This window comes from Dermacentor albipictus, chromosome 3 (genome assembly GCF_038994185.2).
Source record: "Dermacentor albipictus isolate Rhodes 1998 colony chromosome 3, USDA_Dalb.pri_finalv2, whole genome shotgun sequence".
NCBI classification, from domain to species: domain Eukaryota; kingdom Metazoa; phylum Arthropoda; class Arachnida; order Ixodida; family Ixodidae; genus Dermacentor; species Dermacentor albipictus.
This window is the reverse complement of record NC_091823.1, coordinates 145,191,883-145,217,878: the sequence shown is the minus strand read 5'-3', so window position 1 is coordinate 145,217,878 and position 25,996 is coordinate 145,191,883. Positions and strand designations below refer to the sequence as shown.

Genomic DNA, 25,996 nt, shown 5'->3' with positions numbered 1-25,996 from the left:
GCCAGGGCCCAAGCTTTGTAGCCCCATTTTTTAGGCTTACTCTTCATATAAACTTTCAGAGAATGTCGGCCCTTGAAAGGGATAAGCATTTCATCTACAGCAACGCAAGTTTCAAGTTTGGCAGCTTGTGAAAATGTGTTATTTAGGCTCGTAAGCACATGTCGCACCTTATGCAGACAGTCATAGCCTTCTCCTTTTTCCCGCGCTTCATCATTGTTCCCTGCATGAAATAGAGACATGATTTCGTCGAACCTGTTTCTTGTCATGCAGTTGGCGATATCCGCTTGACGAGTGTTCGCTGACCAGTACATCCTTCTAAAAGGAAGGTCACCAACAGACATGTAAAGGACAATGCCAATAAACGTGCGCATCTCGAGGACTCACACCGGAAGGATTCGCGTGCGATTTTCTTGGGTCCTGAATCTGTTCGTTTCGAAAGTGAGGAACCCAATGAGGTCAGAGTCAACGAGTTTCAGGAACATGCTCAAGAGGCTCTTCACTCTTTCTAAACCGTCCGCAGGCTTCAAAACGCTTTCTTCCTCTCCCCGATTGATATTGATGTCCTTTTTCGCCCAGTGCCAAATTTTTGTTTGCTTCTTTTTTTGGTTGATGTGACCTGCGATTCTTCACTGTCTGAAGAACTTTCGCTGGCATTCTGCACTGTTCTCTCCTGCGACGTGTATTCTTCATCGCAATCCGACCCCTCCAAGTTTTCGTCTTCACTTCCACTAGGGTATTCGAAAAGAATTGCTTGAATTTCTTTGTCAGTCAAGTGCTGCCTGCATATAAAAAAACGTTCTTCAGAATCAATACACCAACACAAGTCGCTGCTAGACAACAAGTATGAAGGTTCACTTGATGGAAATTAAATTCGGTGCCGCAAATACTGTGACATAAATGCCAATGAAATCATAATCGTTCATGCATTTCTCTGGAAGGACGGACCCCAGCTTCCTGGCTGCCACAAATGTGTATGTAAGCTGAACGAAGTGAAATGTTCTACAAGGAACAGTCGTAGCTACATGAAACTGCGTAAGTATATTCGCTAGACTTCCGCAAAACTGCTGTCGGTGCTTTCAATATTAAATTATCAGAGTTCAGGTTACCACAACAGAAAAATAACGCACACTTACCGCCTTGGCCGGCTGCACGTGGAGTCCATGTTTTCGATGCTCAAAATGCTGTTGTGCGGTCCCCGTGGTGCCATCTACTGACAGTGAGTGCAAGCACCAGCTGCCACGTTCGTGGCAGCTAGGAACACGGGGTTCCTAGAGCATATTTTCTACCTTGAAAAAATTAAAATAACACTGCCACGTTTGTGGCACCTGGGATACAAATGGTTAAAATTCTGACGAATGGTGCAATGCACAGCATAATCGCAGCTGAAACGCGACGTGCTATAGCGATTGTTCACGAATGGTAAAGGGCCCCGCGGAACACCATGGCTTTGCACTTCTTTATCGCTGGTATATACTGTCGCCAAAGTTTGCTGAAAAAACCATTTGCAGCCCTGTTGTACAAATTTCAGTGATAAAAGAACCCTGCAAAAAACAAAAGCAGAATTGGCTTCATCGGCCAAACTACTCCGAGCGGGAAAAAGGTAAGCTTGCGCGACAGCGCACTTTCTTTTTAATACGCATCGTTCCCCCTTAGGCAGCACAGGTAAACGGACAAACCATTCTTTTAATGCAACTTTTGCCTTTTCCTCCACCAAACTTACGTATTCTAAAGATAGTGTTTTGCAGGTACTACATACTTGTTCACACTTTCTTTTATGTGGCAAATTACAGCATTTTTGTTAACTTTGACGTAGCATCCTGAAAGTACTATCGTGAGCAACACGAGCGAGAGCAGAGGAGCGCGTGTCAGATAGCTTCGAACTGTGCCATGGGCAATACGCGACGGCTGCCATCGGAAACAAAGTGGAAAGGAGGACGCTGTTCTAGTAACTGTTGGCACTCCCACCATTCATGTCTTCATACAAAGTGGAGAGTTTCACACATCGCCAGGGCCCATTGATAAAGCTGTTTGATATTGCGGTTACTGATAACTTTGTGCACCGAAGCGTGGCCAATAGCAGCACTGCTCTGATGCGTAAGCATTCATGAGCTACTTCCCGGGGAAATCTGCCTGTCTAGCTGTAATGCGTGACACTATGTGCTCCATAAGATATGCATCACCTCCTAACGGTTATATCTGAAAATAACTTACGCTAAACGCAGGAACGGCCGCATAAGAGCTGCGCTCTAAAAATATGAAAAGCATGCTAGAAAAAAATGACCAGCTGTAAGTCACTGCAGCACATAACCGTCCTAACGACTGTCGGCGACCAGTGAATTGGCGCCTCCTACCGTTTTCGAAAAAAAAAGGAGGGTGCAGTGGGAAGGCTAACAATAGGCGCAAGAGTGTCCGCCCCTCCCCTTTGTTTTCGACAGTGCCATCCGCGTATCGCTCTAGTTCGGTTTCGAGGCCTTTCGGCAAATCATGGGCAAATTCCTAATGCACCAATTCGGCAAATCTTGGGAGGCAGTTCGCTCAAAACTAATGAGTTCCTACGTTTTTCGCGCCAGAAGCAGCACCTGATAAAACGTATGCCACATTGGAAACTGTATATAGAAGATCACCACCGGTGCTTCTGTAACGAGCAGCGAAAGGCAGGAAACACGAGTCGTTTCACAGTGCGCTTTCATGGAAATATGGTGGTCACATCCGGACTTGCACCCGGTACTTCAAGCTAGAGCTCCAAGAAGGGGGGGGGGGCAGTGCAATAATCATACATAAGCGAAAAATATTTTCTTCGTTAAATCAATTCATTTCTCGTTGGCATAAGTTTTACCGCGAACGCTAAACAGCTGGCTTTGCGCTGTACATGACAATATTTCCGCACCGCCCGTGCATCGACGCGTCTATATCTAAGAAAGCCCCAATTTAAAATCTCAAGAGAGTTTCTTGTCGGGCCAGTTGGTACATGGTTACCCTAGGAGAATGCTAGCAAACTTGAAAGTAGAAAAAATCGAGAAGCAGAACACGGACAAGGCGACAGGAAGTTGGCTGCTTCTGGATATTTTCTACTTTCAAGTCTGATGGCATTCTCCTAGGATTAAAAGATCAAGTTGGCCGTCAACGAGGACTTAGTATACGTGGGAACAAATGAACAGATGTAAAAGCCTGTTATCTTGGCCAAGTCTAAGGGCAACAGTATTCAATGAAAAAGTGACATGCGGTAAAAGCTTACGTTGGGTAGGCGCCCAGAGCAGACGAAGCGCCCTGGGTGTTGTCACGGCTTGTACTTGGGGTTGCTTCGTGCGTGAAGTTGAACGCAGGAGGCGTGTATTCGTTGCTTGCTTCTTCAGCCATGCGTAATGTTTCGATGTTTAACGGTCTGGTGTGTATTCGCCACTGCGCGATGTTGAATTCCCGCCCATGCGCACTCAGTGCCCAGAACGACTACAAACAACGCTTTCGGCACTTCGGGATTTAGAATGAAATGAGATTGAATATCTTGCAAAAACTAGACGATAGAGTGCGCTACTAGCTTGACGCAGCAGGGCAAATGTTTGAATGCTAGCAAAGGTGCCCCGATAACCCTAGCTATCTTTCCGCCAAATAATCTAACCTAACAACCCCCCTCCCATTTAAAAAAAAGTGTTGACGTGACGATATCGTTAGTGTTTTTCATGCTCTAGTCAAAGTGAAGTGCATAGCTTGCAGGGGAGAAACTGTTGCTCGTGAAATGACTCGTGAAACTGCAGAAAGTATACAAGTCTAATTAGCCGTATAGGCATATGATTACCACATGTGACAGTTCTTCTGACTCTCAGGCTTTGTTCGAATGAAGCACATACTTCTATCGCCTGACGGGGGCGCCCACTTTGTTCTGTTATCCACAAGTTGCAGTGCTGCCTTCCCACTTCCTAGAAGTAAAGAACTGCAAATGCTTCGCACATTCCGTGCTTCTTCGGTGACGAACACTCATGCGTCGTTCCTAGTCGTAGCTCCATCGGGCGTCGCGCACTGAGGACAGTTGCGCGTCCCGGCCAGTAATTGCGCCACAGTCGAAAATCGAGTTTCATGCCCACCACGACGAGCGCCGCAGTCGTTAAATCAAATACGCTGTTGCCTATATCGAACCTATCAGGTTCGTGTTGCACAACCTTTATTCCAGTATGGGATACAACGAGCCAAGTGTGATCGCTTGGCGGCAGACAGAAACAAGCCGAGTCAGTAGACGAGCCTCTCTTCAATGCGCTCTCGCCATGTGCGCATTCAAACCCACCTTTCTCGGTGTCGTTTGAACCACAACTTGCGCAGGCTTCATTTACTCGCAGTTTCAGTCTACTATGAAAATGGTGGTGCCATAAAAGAATGGCCGCCATGTAAAACACGACTCAATTCTGATAACAAATCGAGGCAAGATGAGACGCTGATCGTTTGAAGCTTGTTGTACATCAAGCAGGTTGTCATGTGCAATTTCTCTTGTTAGCAGCTACCCGATCCTCCATTAGAAATACAGTATAGTGAGCATGAACACGCGATTTGAAGACGCATATGGGTCACGCAATGCTCATGTAATTTCCATTACGATGACCTGCCATTACGTTACCATTACGATGACCTGCCCGAAGAAAAAGAAGTGTGTTTTGCGATAAACCTTGGCTTTCGAGACTTCCTCCAGCCTGTTCTTTAGCCTGCCACTGTGTCGCCTGCTCTATGACTTACCTTTCTGAATTTATAATATTTTACGCGCTCGGGTATCGACGAAGTATGCGCCGTGCTTCCTTTTGTTTCTTTCGCGTCTTGCTACAATGCTCATTCCAGCAGGTGACCGGTATTTTGCGTGTATAGTATTTTGTTTATGGAACGATAAATTTTAACAGGAAAGCGGTAACGGCGCCATACGTATGACAGAAAATTAGGTGTCGGCGATGGCGTCCTGCGCCGGTGTCCCCGTGAACGAATATTCTCGTATGTTATAGAGCATCGCTCGCGCATTTCGAAGACGTGGGATGCTTCCCCACCTTCGGTAAGTTGTTTATTCATCCAGTTTCATTTCCATTAATTTAGCGTTTCTTTAATTCTTTTAGTGAGGGAAAGTTTCTAGGAAAGATTCTCGGCGGGTACGTATGTTTGCTAGCAAAAGTTGCGCTTCATATGCTCAAACAATATGCTGAAATATTCTGCTATAGGCGCCGAATGAGGCGCAAACTGCGGAGTGTGTTTCCGAAGCGGAACGCGAAAGTTTACTGCGCACCGTCTGCCAGTCATCAGCATTGAGAGCAGGACACGTCTGGTTTGCCCTCCTGGGTCGGTGATGCTGGCCCTTCACCTCGACAATTTCTTCTTGATTTCGTTTCTATTTCATTTCAAGGCTAGAAAAAAAAATCTAAGAAAGCAGATGCGAAAATATCACAGTATAGGACGAGCACAATCGCCCAGTGAAGTAAGACGAGCGGACGGCGCCGACATTTCATTCCGTTATGATTCGGACACGGGCTCCGCTGTTCGCGTTTCTTTTGCCACAGATAGTACATCTGCAGCAAAATAAATGCGAGACAACGCAGACAGCTTCTACCTGGATGAGAGGCTTCTCTTTTACTACCGACTAAGGTTCCGGTAAGATGCGAGATAATCGTCGGTAGTTTCACCTCGCAGTGATGGTGTGGAACACAGTAGAAAGAACTGGGAGTCGCGAAACCAACTTTATTTAGCGAAACTGTGTCCACAAAACAAGCTTCGAGCGGGCTGAATGATAACGGTTAGTACATTCCTACACAGTCAGAAAACTCATCTGCGGCTCAAGCGAGTCAGTTATTTATAACTGTTTAGTCAACGATTCCAGACTAATTCTATGGGCTCAAGCGTGTTACAGAATGTTGAACAGCATTCTCGTCATGTATGCAAACTGAATACACAAGGTTGCAGCACAACATAGACAGCAGACAAAATCAGGGAAAATGACCCAGAAGGTTCCGATACGGCATTCGCGGAGCGATAACTTAAAGGCTAAACCCCGTGAGCGCGATTTTGTACGTGACAGCGACGACTTCGAGCGACGGATCGGCATACGTGTCAATACGCCTACATTAAATACATCGTACCAGGGCTACGAGCACCAAACGAGAGCGAAGACCAAAAGAACACGTAGTAAAGAAAATTAAAGCAGTGCAATGATATTTGGTTAGCTAAGGTAAAACCGCTTACTGGCACAGAATTTGGACTACTCACAGGCATGTTACGGGCTTACGGGCCGTGCTCACATACGCTGAATTTTCGTGTGGAGTCCAAAATTAAGTAGCATTTCACTCAGTCCACGTCGGTTTATAGGGTTGCAAACCCAATCATAGTTGCCGGCCTGGTATGTTACGAAGTGCCGTCGAAGATTGTAGCGCTGTCTGACTGTCCTAGGCTGGTGCTTGATGGGTAGGCGGGCTAATTGTGATCCTGCGACGTACGTCTGCTGTTCGACGTACGTGCTCATAACAGTCGTCCTTGTCAGGTGACCTCCAGCTGCTCGGATTTGGGGCCCTTGCCATGTAGTCATAGCTGTCATCGACTGCGTGGTTAAGGATTAATTCCTGATGGAGTAGTCGGGTCCTCGGTCCACTAAAGTGGCCTCTGCGCGGCGACAGCATCGATGTTGACAGTTCATAGTCTTAGTTATTTCGAGGTGTCTGATCATGGCTCCATGGCACTGTCCCACTGTTTCGTGGCATCGTCAGGTATCCTTTAGGCAGCGTGGTTTTTGCTTCGGAGCTTCGTCGAAATTGCAGCGCGTCGTTTCTTTGTCGTAGAGACTGATTTCACTTTGGCGGCGGGGGACCTTTGGCACTTCAATGAACAGAAACCGCACCTCCGTTGTTTGCTGTGTTTTGTTAGCAGGATACGGACCCACACATCGGCCACGTATTGCCGCAGTTTATCCTCGGTGCTCCAGTGAGAGGCAGTGCCTTGGCGACAGCGACCGAGAAAGTCGTCGGAGTCTCCATTCAGTTGCAGCCAAAGAGTCAGCAATTTCACGCCGTCTTTCGTCTTGCCATGAACGCAAAGAGTTGACTGCACAACGTTTTAGTCGCATCTCATGGTATGGGTATAAGCAATGGATGTGTCTGGCTTCTCCGGGATTTCAGCAGAGTGAGCAGTCGTAAGGTGCGGGTGGGAAGGCGGAGGCATGCCATCACTCCAGGCTTCAGCTGCGGCAATTCAGTAACGACAAATGGCTGCTGGATCTCCTCTCAGACGACGCGACCAATTTAGGCAATTTGAGGCTGCCTCGAAGAGAACATGTTAAGTTGTCCTTCACGCGCAAATGTTCTGGTGGTTTTCCGGAGTTCGTCGGAGCCTAGTGCTTGAATTTTTCACCATGGTGGGACGCCAGGCGATAATATTTCGAGTGCGCTTTGGAATCGTCTTTTTCATACCCGTTGCTTCCGTTAGGAATTTCGTAATGGCATTGGCCGTTTTACATATCAATCCGGCGTAAACTACTTGCTCAAAAACCGCAGATTAGTAAAAATGGTTTCATCTGTGCCGTGTGCGGGTCGATGTGGCTGAAATAACAGTGCATTTCTGCCCTGAAGATCCCGGTTTTCTCATTGAACTTCAGCTTGCTCCTTAAGCATGACGCTCGCGAATGTTTGTGGAAGTACTGTAATGATGTAAAAAATGTAAGCAGCAAAACTACAGCTTTTCGCAGTTTCAATTGTTAAACATAGTGGTTCTTGAGTAGGCTTCCGGCCAGCTTATCAGATCTCCAAACAGTGATCCATGAATAATCGGTGGCTTCCTTGGTTTTTGCAGCACACGTCGGTGCAGGTGACAAGGGCACTCATTGCGGCAGTTGTCTGGGCCACGATCTTCCTAGTCTTCTAGGGCAGAGGTCCATACTGGGGTGGTAGTCGCAGCTTGCGGCTAGCTCCCATGTCCATGATGACGTTCACGCTATTTTCATGGCTTGTAGGGTTTATTCGGTTTCCACGAAGCACCTATACCAGATATCCCGCTGTAGTGACTGTGAACAACACAGTTAGAAGCACCGTTATTCATGAAGGACACCTTGTTGGGCGAACCAGAACGAACAAAACAAGTTACATTCGGGGAGAAAGATAATGCCGGGTATAAAGATTGTCATACCATACCAGGAGTCGATTGTTGAACAACTGCTTTGCGATTAACGAGTAGCGGCTATTACCACTTTTTTCGTGGAAGGTGTCAGCGTTATAATCGGCGCTCGCGTGTCTTCCAGTGTGCACAACTGTATTCACATTGCGCACAATTTGATTACACAAGGCTCGACAATTGAAGAATGTCCTGATACATGCTGGTGCCTCATGCCCTGAGCAGTAACTTAAAATTTGTTATTCTGTGAGACGCGTTCACTGGAAAAAGATATACAAGTACGCGGGTCAATACTATTAACTAAAGCTATCTAAATCCTCCTGTAGTAGCCCATAGGGATACGTTTGTCACATCCGGTTAAAAGTTCAACAGCCGTAACTAGAGTGGAGCGCCACTCAAAAGAGACGACTTCTGAGTGAACAAAAAACTGCACTTTAAAACTGCCATAGGTTCCACCTCAATATAAGAATAAATAAAATATTCGCATTTGAATATATTTAAGCGCCAAATGTTTTGAGTCTAATAAAGTGTCAGTGTTGTCATCAGATGATAAACAACAAAAATCTTTGGTTTGAATACAAGAGCCAAAGAGAACCAAAACATACCGTGTATTGTACAATATGCAAGGGAAATAAATCTTCCCATGCCTGTGCCTATAATTGTAAAAGTTGTGTCTTAAAGGCAGCCATGCCCGAGGACCTCATATCAGCAGAGGTTAGTTATTTATTAGTTGAAAGGAACACAGTGCCTCTCTTATTTAAAGGGATCCTCATGTGAGGTCCCCCTTTCTATTCGCACTGCAGAATCATTAAAAGCATTGTTAGCTAAAGCTTGTTTAAAAGTACACTGTGAAAATGCTTGCACAAAGCTGAACGAGGTGTCAAGGATCTTGTGCGATCATTCAACCTTCTAGTTACACAAACACAAAGTTGCAGCCCATTAGGGTTTGTCTAGAAATGAGTTTGCTAAGGCTATGTTGGCCAACAACTTAGTTTAGGAAACAGTGAGCTCTAGCCTGCACCTGCTGTATACTTCGGCATTGAAGCATCCGAAATTCTTCTGGAGAGGAGGTTTTGTCAAGTAATTTCAAAAAATCACGCGACACCCTTACATCTTGCATTTCCCTCAGCAGTTTCGAACGTCAAAAGAAGCCCGTCAATCCACACGACGCCTTCAGTTAGTCTCTCGCTCCTGCGGGAGAATGCCAGCGTTATTTTCCTGCACGGCTTCATGGTCACGTTCCTAGGCAATACCCGTGGGCGATTGACTTCACTTGCGCACTAGTCACACTGTTACGACTGCCACGTGTATGCGTTACGACATGGGCAATCAGTTGAGATTCATCTCTAAACGACTCCACACAATTCGCACCTACTATTCTGGCACAGGTGTGCGTCTAGGTTTTCTTTGCGGACCGAAATCCACAGTGCTTGCACTTGTACGGGATTTTACCCTAGTGATTTCTTTTGCGGTGTATTAGGAGATCTCTGTTCCCCTTATAGGAGTAATTACATATGTCACACACGAAAGGTCTGTCGGTACTATGTGATCTCAGATGACGCTTAAGGTCCAATTTGTTGAGGAATCGTTTAGTACATATTCGGCAAATATGGGGTTTCACTCCTGCGTGAATCTGTTGATGTTTATAGAAAGTCCCCCTATGCGCGAACGATTTCTTGCATATTTCGCATTTGAAGGGTCTCTCGCCTGTATGCGTGCGGTAATGTTCAGTTAGACTAGAAGTTTTGCTTAGCAATTTACCACATGTTTCGCATTTGTGGCTCGACTTCTTGACAGATGATTGATCACGTGCTCTGAAAGTGGGGGCCGTATCACGCGTGTGTTTGTTGGGTTGCCCGTGTAAGGTGTCCCATCTGCTGGAAACCTTTCTACTGGCACCGCAGGACGCTTGCTCTTCCCTTTCTCCGGGTCCAGTAGCATTCCTGCACGGACATGGGTAAATTAGCTCAAAATGGTTGACCCTTTCTATGGGACGACAAAAACACATTTTGACCAATTGAGAGTTTGACAATCTACACCGCCCGGTAATGGTAAGGCGACTCGCTCAATTTTAGCGCTAAGTGGCTGCATTGGTATTTAGTGCTCGATGTTGGCTCTAGATTGGCATAAATTAAACACTGGTGCTTTCAGTGGCCTGTGACGCTAAACTGCAAATTAAGAACTTTCCTCGTTCGAGATGCAAGCATAACGGAGGCCTTGCATATCTAATACATCATGTATGTCCTACATGGAACCGATGCAGGAGAGTAGGAATATCTGTCAGTGATAGTAAATTAAAAAGACTCGTAATAAAAGTATTAAAAACACAACTCCGTCTTCAACAAGCTCACAAGGAATATTCAGGCAAAAGTCCAGAAACGTGCCCTCGGAAGTGAGACGTTTGGCATTGAAAAAGACTATTTTACGTCGGCTAAAATACGGCTCCACTTTATGGCGCAGCTTTTAATGATCCTCTCCAGCGGCAAGCGTTGGTGGCATAACCGAGCGAACGAGCGGAACAGAGAAAGATGAAAGAGCGAACGCAGAGCAGCAGGCGGCGTGAGCATTGAACAGTCGGGAGGCGGAGCCCAATGATAGCTGCCCCTTGAGTGATATGAGCGCGGGAAAATGGTTTTATCCTGACCCGCACTACCGCACCTTTCGTACTGCCTTCTGGTCTCAGCCAGAGCGCTCATTTCGTACTATTGTCAGTTCGCGTCGGCTCTCGCTCCGGCTTAATTTGTTTTCTTTGTTCGTTTTCTTGATTTGCAATTGTTTCGCGATCGGGTTGTATACGCGACGTGAAATGTGTTGTATTTCATGTAAGCCAAGCAGCACCAGCCATTTCACTGGATACTTTGATCAGTCATTTAAAAACCCGTCGCGCTTGTTATCTGCTATGAGTCCTTATCAAAATATTTGCCTCCATATATCGCGAGTAGAAAACACGTACATAGCTGGTCTCGAATTTTGCATTATGGGCTATCCTAATGATCGGGGAATTTTTTAGGACGCCTTGTACGCTACGAAGACTAAAAAAGTTCGGCAGCATGTTACACTCTTAACACCTGAAAACGAAAGCCTGTTGCACCCGTGCTAATGCATAACGTTATACGATCGTACGGGCCAGACCTAACGAGCCGCAGTATGAAGTGAGCGTATGGCACTGTAGGTAGACTACCTCAACGTCACATGCGACAACGTACTGCATTACCTAAAGGTCATTTCGTTCTTCCTTTCATTGGCGCTAGTTCGTTCTTTGTTACGGCAATGCACTATTGCATACTTGTATTTATTATTGTTACTGTTGTTCACATCACGCATGCAATGTTAAGGTTTGGTTTAACCTGTGTGTTGTTACATTGTACGTCTTTTTTAATCAAGTCAGCTTGGCCGGCATCCAGATCGGATTATTTAATAAAAAATATAACTATCATTTTTTTGTTTTATTGAAACTGTTAAATTCCGGCAAATGTATCCATCATAATTTCTATTTAGGTTTTCATGTGGGAAAAATTATGAAATCACTAACCAAAAAAAAACATTAAAAGCATAACACTTGCAATGTTACCTACACGAAAAGATATATCGCAGTTATATTTGCTACATCTCGGACAATCCCAGGTGGACAAGTTTCTTTCTATCAATATGCAGTTTGCTGAATTCGATACATTGTGTTCGAGGACTGGCGCATGACCCATGCATACCCATAGCTTAGAAAATTTCATAGCGCTGTGTAATTCATGAAGTTTGTGCAAGTTACAGGTGTTATTTGGTGAAGTTGACAACCATTTTATTGCTGAGTTATAAATTCTAATCTTGTTGCTCGAGTTTCTCAATGCTTTCTAGAGTATATGAAAACACGAGAATGCAATTCCATCAGTTAGCTCCATCTATAGTTAAATAATGTTTGAGCACTGGCGAAACCGAGAAAGGCACGTTGACGTCAGCTTTACTATATATATTTTGCTTTCTCACCGGACACAAAAAGGAAGGACTAATTGGAATCAAAGTGGGTCGTGCGGGCTGCTCAGCGTGCTACCACTTGGTTACACAAGCACTGCAACTTGGCGTCTTATCGGTATAAGACGCGCATGCGCACTCTGACTAACGTATCACGTGTCATGTTACGTATCGTGCAAAGTGCGAACTCCCTCTTAATGACGTGCTCAAGCTGCTTAACGTAGTGCTATGTAATACTTTTCCACCTGAGCCCTTGGGAACGTTATGATGGAGGTAAAAATATATCAAATATAAAAAAAATCTAGGTTTTACGTACCGAAACCATGATCTTATTATAAGGCACGCCAGAGTGGTCAACTGCAGATTAACTTCGACTACTCTTCTTACTGCCGGCATTCCCATGGGGCATTGCCTTGGTAAACTTGGTAAATTTTATGAGCCTTGACTGCGATGAGCATCTTTCCTTCACAACCTTTATATATTCCATAATGGGGAGTGAGTAAGCAGGTTAAAACTTGCAAGTGTGCCGCAAATTGCAGCGTGCCGTGTGATGTTCCCTCCTTCTTACTTTGACAATGTGTTTTCGCGCTGCAGCAACCAAGTAGTCGGCCAAGGCAGGCTGCGGCAGCGAAACGTTCAAAACTGCTGATGCAGTCCCGGTTTCAGCCATCACAGCTAGCCTTCCCAAGGAGAAACTACCGAGTGGAAGTACGATTGTTCCCCAAGTTGCCGCGCCTGTCTTCACCGAGTTGCTTTGCAATGGAACTTATCTAAATTAACTCACGTGGTGCCGTCTTCAATGCTGGCTGATGCATCCTCCATGCCAGCATGGCTTGCGCTGGGCCTTGGGTTATCGATGCTGCTGATGGCCCCCAGGTGCAGTTAACTAGTGCTGCCATTGTCAGCGACACCTGCATGAAATAATAGTATAGTAAAGGATTGACGTAATAGTTCTGCGGAATCCCGCAAGGTGGAGAGAAGTAATTAAAAAAAAGGATAACGTAACTTCCACCCGAACGTAACTAAGTGCTGCAAAGGAAACCCATACGGGTTCCTCAGAAGAAAAGCTTCGCGCTAGAAGAAAAAGTCGTCCTGGTCCGGGACTTGAACCCGCGGCCACCGCCTTTTCGTGAACGCCGCTCTACCATCTGAGCTAACCAGGCGACTAGCAGGTAGCAGGATGAAGTCGAATGAAGTTGAAAGTATGACGGAAGCCCGTCTGGTCGAGATGATGCATACTTAAAAAGAAGAAGTCTGGACACCGACCAAAAAAATGCAAAAAATACGACGAAGTTGAATGTATGAAGTCAGAAGTATAGGCCAGATATTGACGTAATAGTTCTGCGGAATTCTGCAATGTAGAGAAGTAATAGCATTTTTTAGAATTATTTACAATTTAGAATTTAGAATTATGTATTTTTGTTGAACTGCGGAGCACTTATTTACATTTGCGTGGATGTCTCATGATCCATTTATTATAGTGAATAGGTATATATTATAGTACTTATTATATTTCTTGATTATATATTACCTATTATAGTATTATAGGTGTTTATTCGCCGTAGTGCAACAGCAATTCTTAGTCAATGAACATTTAGTTCTGGTATATGGTGCAAGGCAAGAAGCTTTTTTTGGGGCGGGGGGGGGGGTTACCTTACTGCATTGCTTCCGTACGGGGGTACTTTTTCTGTCTGCAACTATGTCTTGAATGCATGCAAGAACTTCGTGGCGATGGGCAAATTGAGCACGATCAAGATTGCGCACTCTTGTTGGATTCTTCTGAAGACTATCTTGTTTTATCTCATATCGCGGGCCAAACACCACACTGGTCAAACTTAAAAACAACATGTCGGGTATTGATTGTCGAACCCTTCGCGCAATATATTTGCTGTAATAGCCAGTAATAAGCACCTTAAATGTTTCATGAAGTTCTTCCTTATTGTTCATCTATTACGAGCAATACATATAGCCCCACGCAGATGAGGACAAAGAAGAAAGTGAGAGGTTGCATTTCTACCAAGGGAATTTAAATTCTTGTTTCATGCATGCCCTTAAATTCTTTACCTATGAGAAATACTTGCGCAAGACGAGGACGTATTCGCATTTCAGAAACTGATAATCCGAAGCCCATTTGCGAATTCCCGTATGTGAAGTTCCTAAGAAGGCATAATCTGTAAGCTGTACATGTTTAGCAGCTCACTACAGAAGCGAAAACTACTGTACTCCCCTATGTCCCTTGTGTAGGCCATTGATAGAATATCGCAGAAATTTAAAAAAAATAAGATTGCGGAGTGCGCATACGTAAGAGTCATGTTGCAGACAGCACATCAGCTTTGAAGGCAATGCAGAAGTGCTGCTTCATGAGGAAAGCTACTTAACTATTGAGCGGAAAGTCTCAGTGCGCGTTAAAAGCGTGGACTGTATGGACAGCGCTGCAAGTATTGTAGCTAGGTGCGCATCTACCCTATAAATGCGCTGACATTGCGTGACATTTCAAAAAAGAGAAATGCGAGAGACTTCAAAGGGCGGAAACTACAGCAGAATCCTCGTCGAGATGACTATCGATGCTACTGAGTTTAGCTTTAAAACTGCCGGGACACGCCGTATTGTTGAATACACCTTTCTTTAAAATATAAAATGGCGGGGGGGGGGGAAGCGAGTTGGCTAAGAATGTTTATGGAATTGTTACACTCACATGCCTTAGTCTCTGCGCCTTCGTACGTCACACAAAACATTAAACGCGGATTTCGAACCACCAGAACTAAAGATTTGACTCATTATTTTTGAGTTCGAATGAACTATACTTTGATAGCACAGGCGTATTTTAAGCAACTCATTTTTTGTGTCTGGCATTCTCAATTTTATAACTCATGCCGTTAAAGGTAAACGTTCGTCAGTCAGACCTGCGAAAGAGATTGCACAGATACTGGCAGAACGAATAATGCTTGATGTGTCCAAAGAACGCTATTCACTTTACAAAAGAGAACATTCAGTGTGGAAGGCCGGTGTCTCATCATGGCATAGATTTTCTCGTTAACAAAGCGTTACAACTTTAAAGTAGTGGCACAATCATTGTAAATCGTTGCCTACTCTGGCTGTTACTCTGTCAGTACGAATAATCTTAACGTTGCCGAAGCGTATAGTTGGGTTTGTATGTAAATGTTTGTAGCGACAGAGCACAAAACACTGCCCAACAATGTTGTGTCTTCTTGCGTTACATTTTCATTATTCTTTTTAACGTCTTTTATGCTGCGTCTTTGGCTTGGCTTGCTTGGTATGAAAGAACCAAGAGCTTCATTATAAACTGTTTTAGGTTGCCCCGAGTTGCCTACTGTTACTACGACAGTCGGCCGCAACACTTTTCGTCGGCTGCTCGCAACCTGTTTACTTGAGCAATTATCACACTGTGCAGAAAACGTGACAGCACCATTACGACCCTCCAGTATATGGACCTGAAGCGGCTCCATAATTGAACATGAGACTGAAATTCGTATCAAAGCATTTTCTTTTGTCTAAGTTTGATCGGTTCAAGGGAAAAATTGTCATGGTGGTAGTACGACGAAACCACCGAGATTCTTGCTTTGCAAATAAAATGGTAGACCAATCGTCATGCGCCGATTCCAATTACGACTGAATTGATCACGCCATGGAATGCAGTACGGTCTCAGCTTCTGATACGACCATCAAGGAGCGTGCCTTTGCAGTCGACCGATATAATAATTCGTTCAAAAAATTGAACTCCACATCTTCTGTATAATTTTGTATCCATTCAGTTACGCACAGATTGCTTAGTAAGGACAGTTATAAGCTGTCCCGTATGGAAACGGTCTTGGCGGTGCTACTAAAGTGCATCCTTGTACACAATAAATGCACCGATGCCATGGTAACCGTAGAGGTTATCTCCTATGTTCGTTCTGAAGAGTCTTTGCAAGTTGCACCTGTAGAGAATGGCAATCGTCTACGTACCGTCGACGTTGCAGGTATCGTCGGTAATCGCCGTGGTTTGCGTGTTCCCCTGGTAACGCCAGGCGTCCTCAAAAAGCCTGCAATTATGGTCACATAGTTAAAACTGTGACCGAAAAGGTTGACAATGTTTTAATAAAGGAAAGTTGGGAAAGAGCAAAGCACTGTTTTGTAAATGCGCTACTTGCAATGTTTCGTTCTCCCTAAAGGCACGCTATGCTGGCTGGCATAGAACGAATGGCACGCTCGGGGCAACGTGTTGTGCAGAGCACTGATCCACCATAGTCAAAACGGCACATTCCCTTGCACCAATACTGTCAGCTGAAGTGTTAAAATGCTTACTACGGGTAGGATACCTCCGCATATTGTTTGCTATATAAAATGCGTGCTCCACTTGTCGCAGCAACCTTATGTCAAAGATAATTTCGAATTCAAACTGCTGCTGTCAGTAAAACGTTTTTTTTTTCAATAAGGAAACACGTTCGAACAACAATGAGACTATGCGGATGGTTTCTGCGATTAGGATGCCATGCAGCGCTTATTTTAGAGAAATTCTTTGTACCCACCTTTTGTGATTCGGCACCCCCGTGGTGAATGTCGCTTTTTCACGCCAATTACATTCATGAATCCCGTATCCAGGAGCAATGAGGAATACATCGTATTTTAACCTTAATTTAGGCCTTAATTTTAACACTTACGAACAAAATGACGAGTTTCAATGAAATATTGCTGAACTGGAATGGAGCTAATAAATATTATTTTAAAGCAATGCGAATTTTGCTTCTATGTAACTCGTGGAGCCTACCACGGAAATCTTTAAAGGATACAGTTTATTGTGAGAACAGCATGAAAAATATCCTAAGACAGAAACAATTCTGAGCACGAAAATAGCTGAAATGCAACGTGCTACTGCATTTGCTGACAAATGCAACAGGGCACCGTAGCATACCACGACTTTCCACTTCTACATCGCTGTAGTATAAAGTCGCCCCAGTTCCCTCTCTGGAAAAAAAAAACATTTAGAACCCAGTAAGCTAAATTTAAGTTGTGAAAAACATTAAAAACTGAAACACACCTTCATTGGCCTCGCAACTCCATTGCGCATTTGGGGAGTAGCCCTTAAGCAACATATGTAAACAGAAGAGAAAACGTTTTAAAACAAGTTGCGTCTTTTATGGACCAAGCTTAATATTTAGAAAATAGGATTGTGCGGCCAGTACCTAGTAAGTCACAAATTTTTGCTGTAATTGGCAAATGACAGCATTGGGGGGCACCTTGGCAAGTTGTCTTGAAAGCACGGTTCGGCACAGAAAGGGTTCACTGAGGTTAAGCTAATTCAGAGGTATTTAGTGCAAGAGCCACGACTTCATAAAACGCATGCCAAAGTAGTAAATGCAGCATAAATTTTCACAGCCATAGCTTCTGCAAGGAGCACGTAAATGCAAGTGAACAGCTGCCTTCTTGCCGCGTTGTTTCATTGAAATTCGGCGGTCCCACCTGGGATTGAACACGGGACTTCCAGCTATATTGCATGCTGTGGCGGTTGTGCAGTGTAGTATTGATACATGAACGAAACATAGCATCTTATGTAAGTACGTTTGCTCAATGTTCTAAAATATCTTATCCGGAGCGCTAAACAGCTGGCTTTGCGCTGAACATGGCAATATTTTCGCACCGCCCTTACATCGTCGCATCTTGATCTAAGGACGCCTCCGATTTCAATCTCCAGCTTGGTGTCAAAAATACCACTTTTAGGTGTGAAGAAATGCACAGATAATAAAGCCTATCATATCGGTCGTGTCTAAGGGTAAAATATTGAATGAAAAATGGACAAGCGGTAAAGCTCACGTTGTGTAGGCACCCAAAGTAGATGAAGCGTCTTGGGTACCGTCACGGCTTGTACGTAGGTTGCTTCGTCCGTCATACTAAACATAGGAGGCGTGTACTCATAGCTGCTTTCATGAGCCATGCCTGATGTCTCGATGTCCCATAAGGGGCGTGTAATGTCGACTGCTCTTTGTTGAATCACCGCGCATGCGCTTCTCAACGCCTAGAAAGAACTAATAAAAATTAATAAAACTTTTGTCAATTCAGAATTTCGATTAAAATGATACCGCATATCTAGAAAAAGCGAGACGCTTGAGTCCGCCTTAGTTTGACGCTAATGTGGAAATTTTTGAACGCCTACAATGGCGCCCCGATTACCCATGCTATCTATTCTCCAAATCACCTATCCAAACTAAATCTCACTTACTACGAAAAAAAGTAAATTTATCAGTTGATGTCGCTACTTTTCTTTTATGTTCCCCTCAAAGTGAAGTGCAGATCCTTTTGAGAAAAAATTGTTGCTGGTGTAAGCACTCGTGGAAGCGCAGCAGGTATACAAACTAAGTTAGCCCTAATTAGCGTATGATTACCAGATCTATGGTGTTGGTTGGTATGGTGTTGATTGGATGGCGGAACGAGGTTCCGCCATCCAATCCCACCCAAGGCGGCTGCAGTTCGATGGGTTCGAAATGCGCTAAACCCATGTACTTAGATTTTGGTGCACGTTAAAGAACCCCAGTTGGTCTACATTTCCGGAATCCTCCACTACCGCCTAACTAATAATCAGAAAGTGGTCTTGGCGACTAAAACCCCAGAATCTTTTTGATTGCCAGATGCTGCAATTCTGCTTAGTGCTATGACAGTCTCCGGCTCAGTATAAATGAAGCAGGTAGTTCTTATCACCCTACGAGTGCATTGCGCTCGCTTTGTTCTGTTGCCCACAAATTCCAATACTGTCTTCGCTAATACCTAGCAATACAGAACTGCAACTGCTTCGCACTAGCCGCGGTTTTTTGGATGCGAACGCTCATGTGCCGTGCATAGACCTAGCTCAGTCATACACAGCACACCGGGGAACAATTTTATGTGATTGCTCCAAAGTCATCAATTGTGTTTCACGTCCAGCACGAGAAGTGCTGCTGTCGTTAAATACAATACGCTGCTGCCCACTCCTCACCTCATAGATTCGTGTTTTACAAGCGTTTCTCAAATATTGACGACAAAGAACCAAGTTGGAAACCTTAATAACATTTGCGAGTATGGAGCCACAACAAATAAGGGGTGCGAGCTAATTCCACAGTCGAGTCAGTTTTCCCTGTGCTCTCGCCGTGAGCGCATTCACGCCCATGGTTTCGCAATCGTTTGAATTGCACGGGGGACAGTTGGCATTTACTACTGCTTCCATTGCTTCATGAAAATGTTTGCGCAACAAAGGTTTCCGCCACTGTAACACTGTAAACACGAATGAATATTGAGAACGAATAGTGGAAAGTTAAGACGTCGATGGTTTTTGAGCCTGTTATAGATGATGCACTCTTTAGTGTGTTATCTGTATTTGCTGTAGCTGTGCCAGTTGAAAATACATTACACTGAACATCGCCAGGCGATTTGAACAAGCTAGTGGCTCAGACAACGTTAATTTAATGAAGTAAATTCTGTCTATTGCGTAAGTAAGAGTGAATTGTCTTGCCAACAGGGTGATTGCAGCGCAAGAGCAGCCTCTCAAAAGGGTGGCAGTCTGCATGCGCAATGCACTGACGTCACTTGGAAAGCGCACTGATGCTCATTAGATGATAAATACGCAGTGCAGTGATTGATTTCTCTAGAAAACAGACAGGTCTGCTAGTTGGTACTGCATAACTTCAGGCAAAGTGCTATAAGCCACGTAGGAAAACAGAAATGAAGCTTTGAGCCCTTGTTCACTTTATTGTCTTACGCGCCTTCTTGGGCTTCGCCTCAAGTAATTTATTGCTTGCTAATACCAGATACCGGTTATATTTTTCGTATTTAATACCGATCGGAAAGTGCATACGTGACAGTGCGGTCTTCGTAGAGGAATATGTGCTCCAAATGCAAAACGGAACGCCTGTTAATTTTGTGTTTAGTATGTTCAATGCTATCGAATAATAATAATTATGGGGTTTTAGGTGCCAAAACCACTTTCCGATTATGAGGCACGCCTTAGTGGGGGACTCCGGAAATTTTGACCACCTTGGGTTCTTTAACATGCAGCTAAATCAAAGTACACGTGTGTTTTCGCATTTCGCCCTCATCGAAATGGGGCCGCCGTGGCCGGGATTCGATCCCGCGACCTCGTGCTCAGCAGCCTAGCGCCATAGCCACTGTGTAACAACGGCGGATTCAATGCTATCTAAGTAAATCTGTCAATAAACATTGATATCAAGTTCTAACGTAGCTGGACATTGTTCACGTAAATACGTAAATCTCGCTAGTAAACATTTAACTTAACTTAAGCAACTCTTACCGCTGCGGGACACCATCTAGCAAATACTTTATTTATGCAATATCTTACTTGGAAAATGAATGAGAACGGTGTTTCTACTTGTTCGCCACAAAGTTGATGCCACAAAGTTCATGCTGCTAAGCGTGTTAAATACCGTTTATACAAACCTAGGCTAAAAAATGATTGGTTGTCAAGGAAAGACGCACCGCACCAAAAGTTGCCATTACTATGACCTGCCTGAATCAACAAAAATATATATCTTGCGATAAACCTTCGCTTTCGATACTTTCCCCAGCTTGCTCTTCAGCCTGCCACTGTGACGGCTACTCTACTAGCTACATTTCTGATTCGACAATATTTCCCTTCCCTTTCTCTTCCCCTTCCCTTACGTGGAGTAGCAGGTCAGATGCTCCAATATCCGGCCGACCTCTCCACATTTTCCAATCAATCATTAAAAAATACTTCTCTTCGACAATATTTTCCGTGCTTGGGTATTGACGAAGTATGCCCAGCGCTTTGTTGTGTTTCTTTCCCGTTTCGCTACAATACTCATTCCCCCAGGCGACCTCTCTTTACATGTTTAGCATTTTGTTTATGGAACGATAAATTTTAACACAAAAGCATAAGGGTGCCGTGCGTATGACAAACTCCGTTGTCGGTGGCGGCGTCCTGCGGCGGCGGTCCATGAGAGAAAATCCTCGTATGTTATATAGCATCGCACACGTAATGCGAAGACGTGGGATTCCTCGCCCCCTGCAGCAAGTTTTTATTCAATCTACTTTGAATTCAATTCATTTAGCATTCCTTTAATTCAATTAGTGAGCAAAAGTATTTGGGAAAGATTCATTGCGTGTGCCTATGCTTGCCAGCAACAGTTGCCTTTCATTCCTTTCCCCCTATTCTTCTTTGTCACAAAATGCTGAAATGTTCTGTTAACGGCACCCAATGAGGCGCATACAGTGGAGTGCGTTTCCGAAGCGGAACACGAACGTTCAGTGTGCACTGTCTTCCAGTCATCAGCGTCGAGAGGCGGACACGTATATTTTGGCATCACCGGTCGGTGATGCTGCCGCTTCACTGCAAGATTTTCTCCTCTATTTCGCTTCTCTTTAATTTCAAAGTGAGAAAACAAAAAAAATCAAAGAAAGCAGATGCGACTACCATCATCATCATAATAATCATCATCATCATCATCAGCCTAGTTACGCCCACTGCAGGGCAAAGGCCTCTCCCATACTTCTCCAACGACCCCGGTCATGTACTAATTGTGGCCATGTTGTCCCTGCAAACGTCTTAATGTCATCCGCCCACCTAACTTTCTGCCGCCCCCTGTTACGCTTCCCTTCCCTCGGAATCCAGTCCGTAACCCTTAATCACCATCGGTTGTCTTCCCTCCTCATTACATGTCCGGCCCATGCCCATTTATTTTTCTTGATTTCAACTAAGATGTCATTTACCCGCGTTTATGCCTCAACCAATCTGCTCTTTTCTTATCCCTTAACGTTACACCCACCATTCTTCTTTCCATAGCTCGTTGCGTCGTCCTCAATTTGAGTAGAACCCTTTTCGTAAGCCTCCAGGTTTCTGCCCCATATGTGAGTACTGGTGACACACAGCTGTTATACACTTTCCTTTTGATGGATAGTGGCAAATCTGCTGTTCATGATTTCAGAATGCCTGCCAAACGCACCCCAGCCCATTCTTATTCTTCTGGTTATTTCAGTCTCATGATCCGGATCCGTGGTCACTACCTACCCTAAGTAGATGCATTCCCTTACCACTTCCAGTGCCTCGCTACCTATCGTAAACTGCTGTTCTCTTCCGAGACTGTTAAGCATTACTTTAGTTTTCTGCAGATTAATTTTCAGACCCACCCTTCTGCTTTGCCTCTCCAGGTCAGCGAGCATGCATTGCAATTGGTCTCCTGAGTTACTAAGCAAGGCAATATCATCAGCGAATCGCAAGTTGCCAAGGTATTCTCCATCAACTATTATCCCCCATTCTTCCCACTCCAGGTCTCTGAATACCTCCTGTAAACATGCGGTGAATAGCATTGGAGAGATCGTATCTCCCTGTCTGACGCCTTTCTTTATTGGGATTTTGTTGCTTTCTTTGTGGAGGACTATGGTGGCTGTCGAGCCGCTATAGATATCTTCCAGTATTTTTACATATGGCTCATCTACACCCTGATTCCGTAATGCCTCCATGACTGCGGAGGTTTCGACTGAATCAAACGCTTTCTCGTAATCAATGAAAGCTATATATAAGGGTTGGTTATATTCTCCACATTTTTCCATCACCTGATTGATAGTGTGAATATGATCTATTGTTGAGTAGCCTTTACGGAATCCTGCCTGGTCCTTTGGTTGACAGAAGTCTAAGGTGTTCCTGATTCTATTTGCGATTACCTTAGTAAATACTTTGTAGACAACGGACAGTAAGCTGATCGGTCCATAATTTTTCAAGTCTTTGGCGTCCCCTTTCTTATGGATTAGGATTATGTTAGCGTTCTTCCAAGATTCCGGTATACTCGAGGTTATGAGGCATTGCGTATACAGGGTGGCCAGTTTCTCTACAACAATCTGACCACCATCCTTCAACAAATCTGCTGTTACCTGATCCTCCCCAGCTGCCTTCCCCCTTTGCACAGCTCCTAAGGCTTTCTTTACTTCTTCTGGCGTTATCTGCGGGATTTCGAATTCCTCTAGGCTATTCTCTCTTCTACGATCGTCGTGGGTGCCACTGGTACTATACAAATCTCTGTAGAACTCCTCAGCCACTTGAACTATCTCATCCATATTAGTAACGATATTGCCGGCTTTGTCTCTCAACGCACACATCTGATTCTTGCCTATTCCTAGTTTCTTCTTCACTGTTTTTAGGCTTCCTCCGTTCCTGAGAGCCTGTTCAATTCTATCCATATTATAGTTCCTGATGTCCGCTGTCTTACGCTTGTTGATTAACTTAGAAAGTTTTGCCAGTTCTATTCTAGCTGTAGGGTTATAGGCTTTCATACATTGGCGTTTCTTGATCAGATCTTTTGTATCCTGCGATAGCTTACTGGTTTCCTGCCTAACGACGGCGTTACCACCGACTTCTATTGCGCACTCCTTAATGATGCCCATGAGATTGTCGTTCATTGCTTCAACACTAAGGTCCTCTTCCTGAGTTAAAGCCGAATACCTGTTCTGTAGCTTGATCCGGAATTCCTCTAGTTTCTCTCTTACCGCTAACTCATTGATTGGCTTCTTGTGTACCAGTTTCTTCCGTTCCCTCCTCAAGTCTAGGCTAATTCGAGTTCTTACCACCCTATGGTCACTGCAGCGTACCTTGCCGAGCACGTCTACATCTTGTATGAGGCCAGGGTTCGCGCAGAGTATGAAGTAGATTTCATTTCTTGTCTCACCATTCGGGCTCCTCCACGTCCACTTTCGACTAACCCGCTTGCGGAAAAAGGTATTCATTATCCGCATATTATTCTGTTCTGCAAACTCTACTAATAACTCTCCTCTGCTATTCCTAGAGCCTATGCCATATTCCCCCAATGACTTGTGTCCAGCCTGCTTCTTGCCTACCCTGGCATTGAAGTCGCCCATCAGTATAGTGTATTTTGTTTTGGCTTTACCCATCGCCGATTCCACGTCTTCATAAAAGCTTTCGACTTCCTGGTCATCATGACTGCATGTAGGGGCATAGACTTGTACCACCTTCAATTTGTACCTCTTATTAAGTTTCACAACAAGACTTGCCACCCTCTCGTTAATGCTATAGAATTCCTGTATGTTACCAGCTATTTCCTTATTAATCAGGAATCCGACTCCTAGTTCTCGTCTCTCCGCTAAGCCCCGGTAGCACAGTACGTGCCCACTTTTATACCGCAGTACAAAGCTGCGGTATATTCCCCCAGTAATCGCCCAGTGAAGTAAGCCTAGCCGGCGGCGCCCACATTTCACTCAGTTATCATTGGGCCATGAGTTGTGCTGTTCGCGTTTCGTTTGGCAGAGATTGAACATCTGCAACTAAAGCAATGCGAGACAACACAAACCTTCCACCTGGATAAGAGGCTTCTCTTTTACTAACGACTAAGGTTCAGCTAAGATGCGAGTTAATCGACGGTATTTCTACCTTTGAGTGACGTTGAGGAGTACAGTAGAAACAACCGCGGCTCACGAAACCAATCCTTTATTGAGCGAAACTGTGCCCACAAAACAAGTTTCGCTCGGGCTGAATGAGAGCACCAAACACATCCGTTGATCCTCGGAAAACGCGTCTGCGACTCAAGCGAGTCGGTTATTTATAAATGTTTATTCGAAGATTCCAGACTAATCTCATGGGCTCAAGCGCCGTACAGAATGTGGAAGAATATTCTCGTCACCCATGCAACCTGATTACAGAAGGTTCCACTATGACCTAGACAGCAGAAAAAATCAGTGACGATGACCCAGAGGGTCCTGATGCATGCATGCGCGTCGTTCGCGGAGCGATAACTTAACACTTTAGGCGGTGAAACGGGTTCTCCGGAAAAAAGATAAAAAGTACACGTTTCAATGCGCCCGCCTTAAAAAGTATCGTGCCCGGCCTACAAGCTCAAAACGAGAGCGAAGACCAAGATACCACGTAATAAATAAAAATAAAGCTAAGAAATCATGATTGGTTGGCTACGGTAAAGCCGATTACTGGCGCACAACTTGGACTGCTTACAGATATGTTAGGGGCTTACAGGCCATGCGCACATCCGCTAAATTTTTCTGTAGATTTCGAAATGAGCCTTTCACTCAGTCCATGTTGCCTTGTAGGGGTGCAAACATAATCATTGCCGCCAGCCTTGTATTCGACGAAGCGTCGTCGAAGATTGTAGCGTTGCCTGACCGCCCTTCGCTGGATCTTGATGCGTAGGCGGGCGAGCTGTCGTGATCCTGCCACGCAAGGGTGATTCTGCGACGCAGGGCTGTCCTAACACGTCTTGTGGTCAACGTACGTGCTCATTCCAGTCGTCCTTGTCAGGTGACCTCCAGCTGCCCGGATTTGGAGTTCTTGCCATGTAGTCATAACTGTCATCGACTGTGCGGTTAAGGATTCATTCTTGACGGTGTAGCAGGGTCCTCTGTGTACTAAACGGCCACTGCGTGGTGGCGCATCGATGGTGATGGTTTATAATTTTACCTTAGTTATTTCGAGGTGTCTGATCATGGCTCCATGGCACTGTCCACCTGTTTCGCGGTGCCGTCAGGTATGCTTTAGGAAACGTGATTTTTCCTTCTGATCTTCATCCAAATGGCAGCGTGTCCCTTCTGCGCTTGGGCTGATCTTGCGTTGGCGGTGGATGGCCTTCTGCACTGCAACGAACACCAATCGAACCTCCTTAGGTTGGTGTGTTTGTTTGAGGGATAGAGACGACATATCGGCCATGTATTGACCCATTGTGCCCTGGGCTGTGCAATGGAAAGCAGTGCCTTGGCCACGGTGATCGAGAAATTCGTCGGGGTCTCCGCCGAGTTCCAGCCAAGCAGTCAGCCATTTCACGGGGTCATTTGCCTTGCTGTTGGTGCAGAGAGTTGAAGGCAAAATGTCGTAGTGCCATCTCACGGTATGGGTGTAGGCGATAGATTGGTCCTGTTTCTCCACAGTGGCAGCAGAGCGAGCAGTCGTCAGGTACGGGCGCGA

At 44.9% G+C, this 25,996-nt stretch overlaps 2 protein-coding genes and 1 pseudogene across 12 annotated transcripts in view; all 3 read right to left on the bottom strand.

Moving 5' to 3' along the window:
• Positions 1–3,626, bottom strand: part of LOC135905361 (uncharacterized) — a 145,863-nt gene extending 142,237 nt beyond the window's left edge. For all 3 annotated transcript variants that reach the window (XM_070536115.1, XM_070536116.1, XM_070536117.1), the window contains exon 1: positions 3,236–3,626. The gene's annotated coding sequence lies outside the window, so the exon portion shown is untranslated. The remainder of the gene's footprint in view (positions 1–3,235) is intronic.
• Positions 56–3,357, bottom strand: LOC135905344 (piggyBac transposable element-derived protein 1-like; annotated as a pseudogene).
• A 2,054-nt stretch (positions 3,627–5,680) lies between the features above and the next one.
• The window catches only part of LOC135905306 (uncharacterized), a 72,305-nt gene continuing 51,989 nt past the window's right edge, over positions 5,681–25,996 (bottom strand). For 7 of the 9 annotated variants that reach the window (XR_010565377.2, XR_010565375.2, XR_010565374.2 and 4 more), the window contains 3 exons: positions 16,045–16,121; positions 12,863–12,989; positions 5,681–10,058 (listed from right to left, as the gene is read on the bottom strand). Coding sequence is in view for 5 of the 9 variants with exons in the window: in XM_065436326.2 (XP_065292398.1) it covers positions 12,961–12,989; positions 16,045–16,121 (106 nt within the window). In the remaining 4 variants the exon portion in view is untranslated. Of the gene's footprint in view, positions 10,059–12,862; positions 12,990–16,044; positions 16,122–17,889; positions 18,061–25,996 lie in introns of those variants that run through there. The other 2 variants (XM_070536108.1, XM_070536109.1) reach the window with 2 other exon arrangements.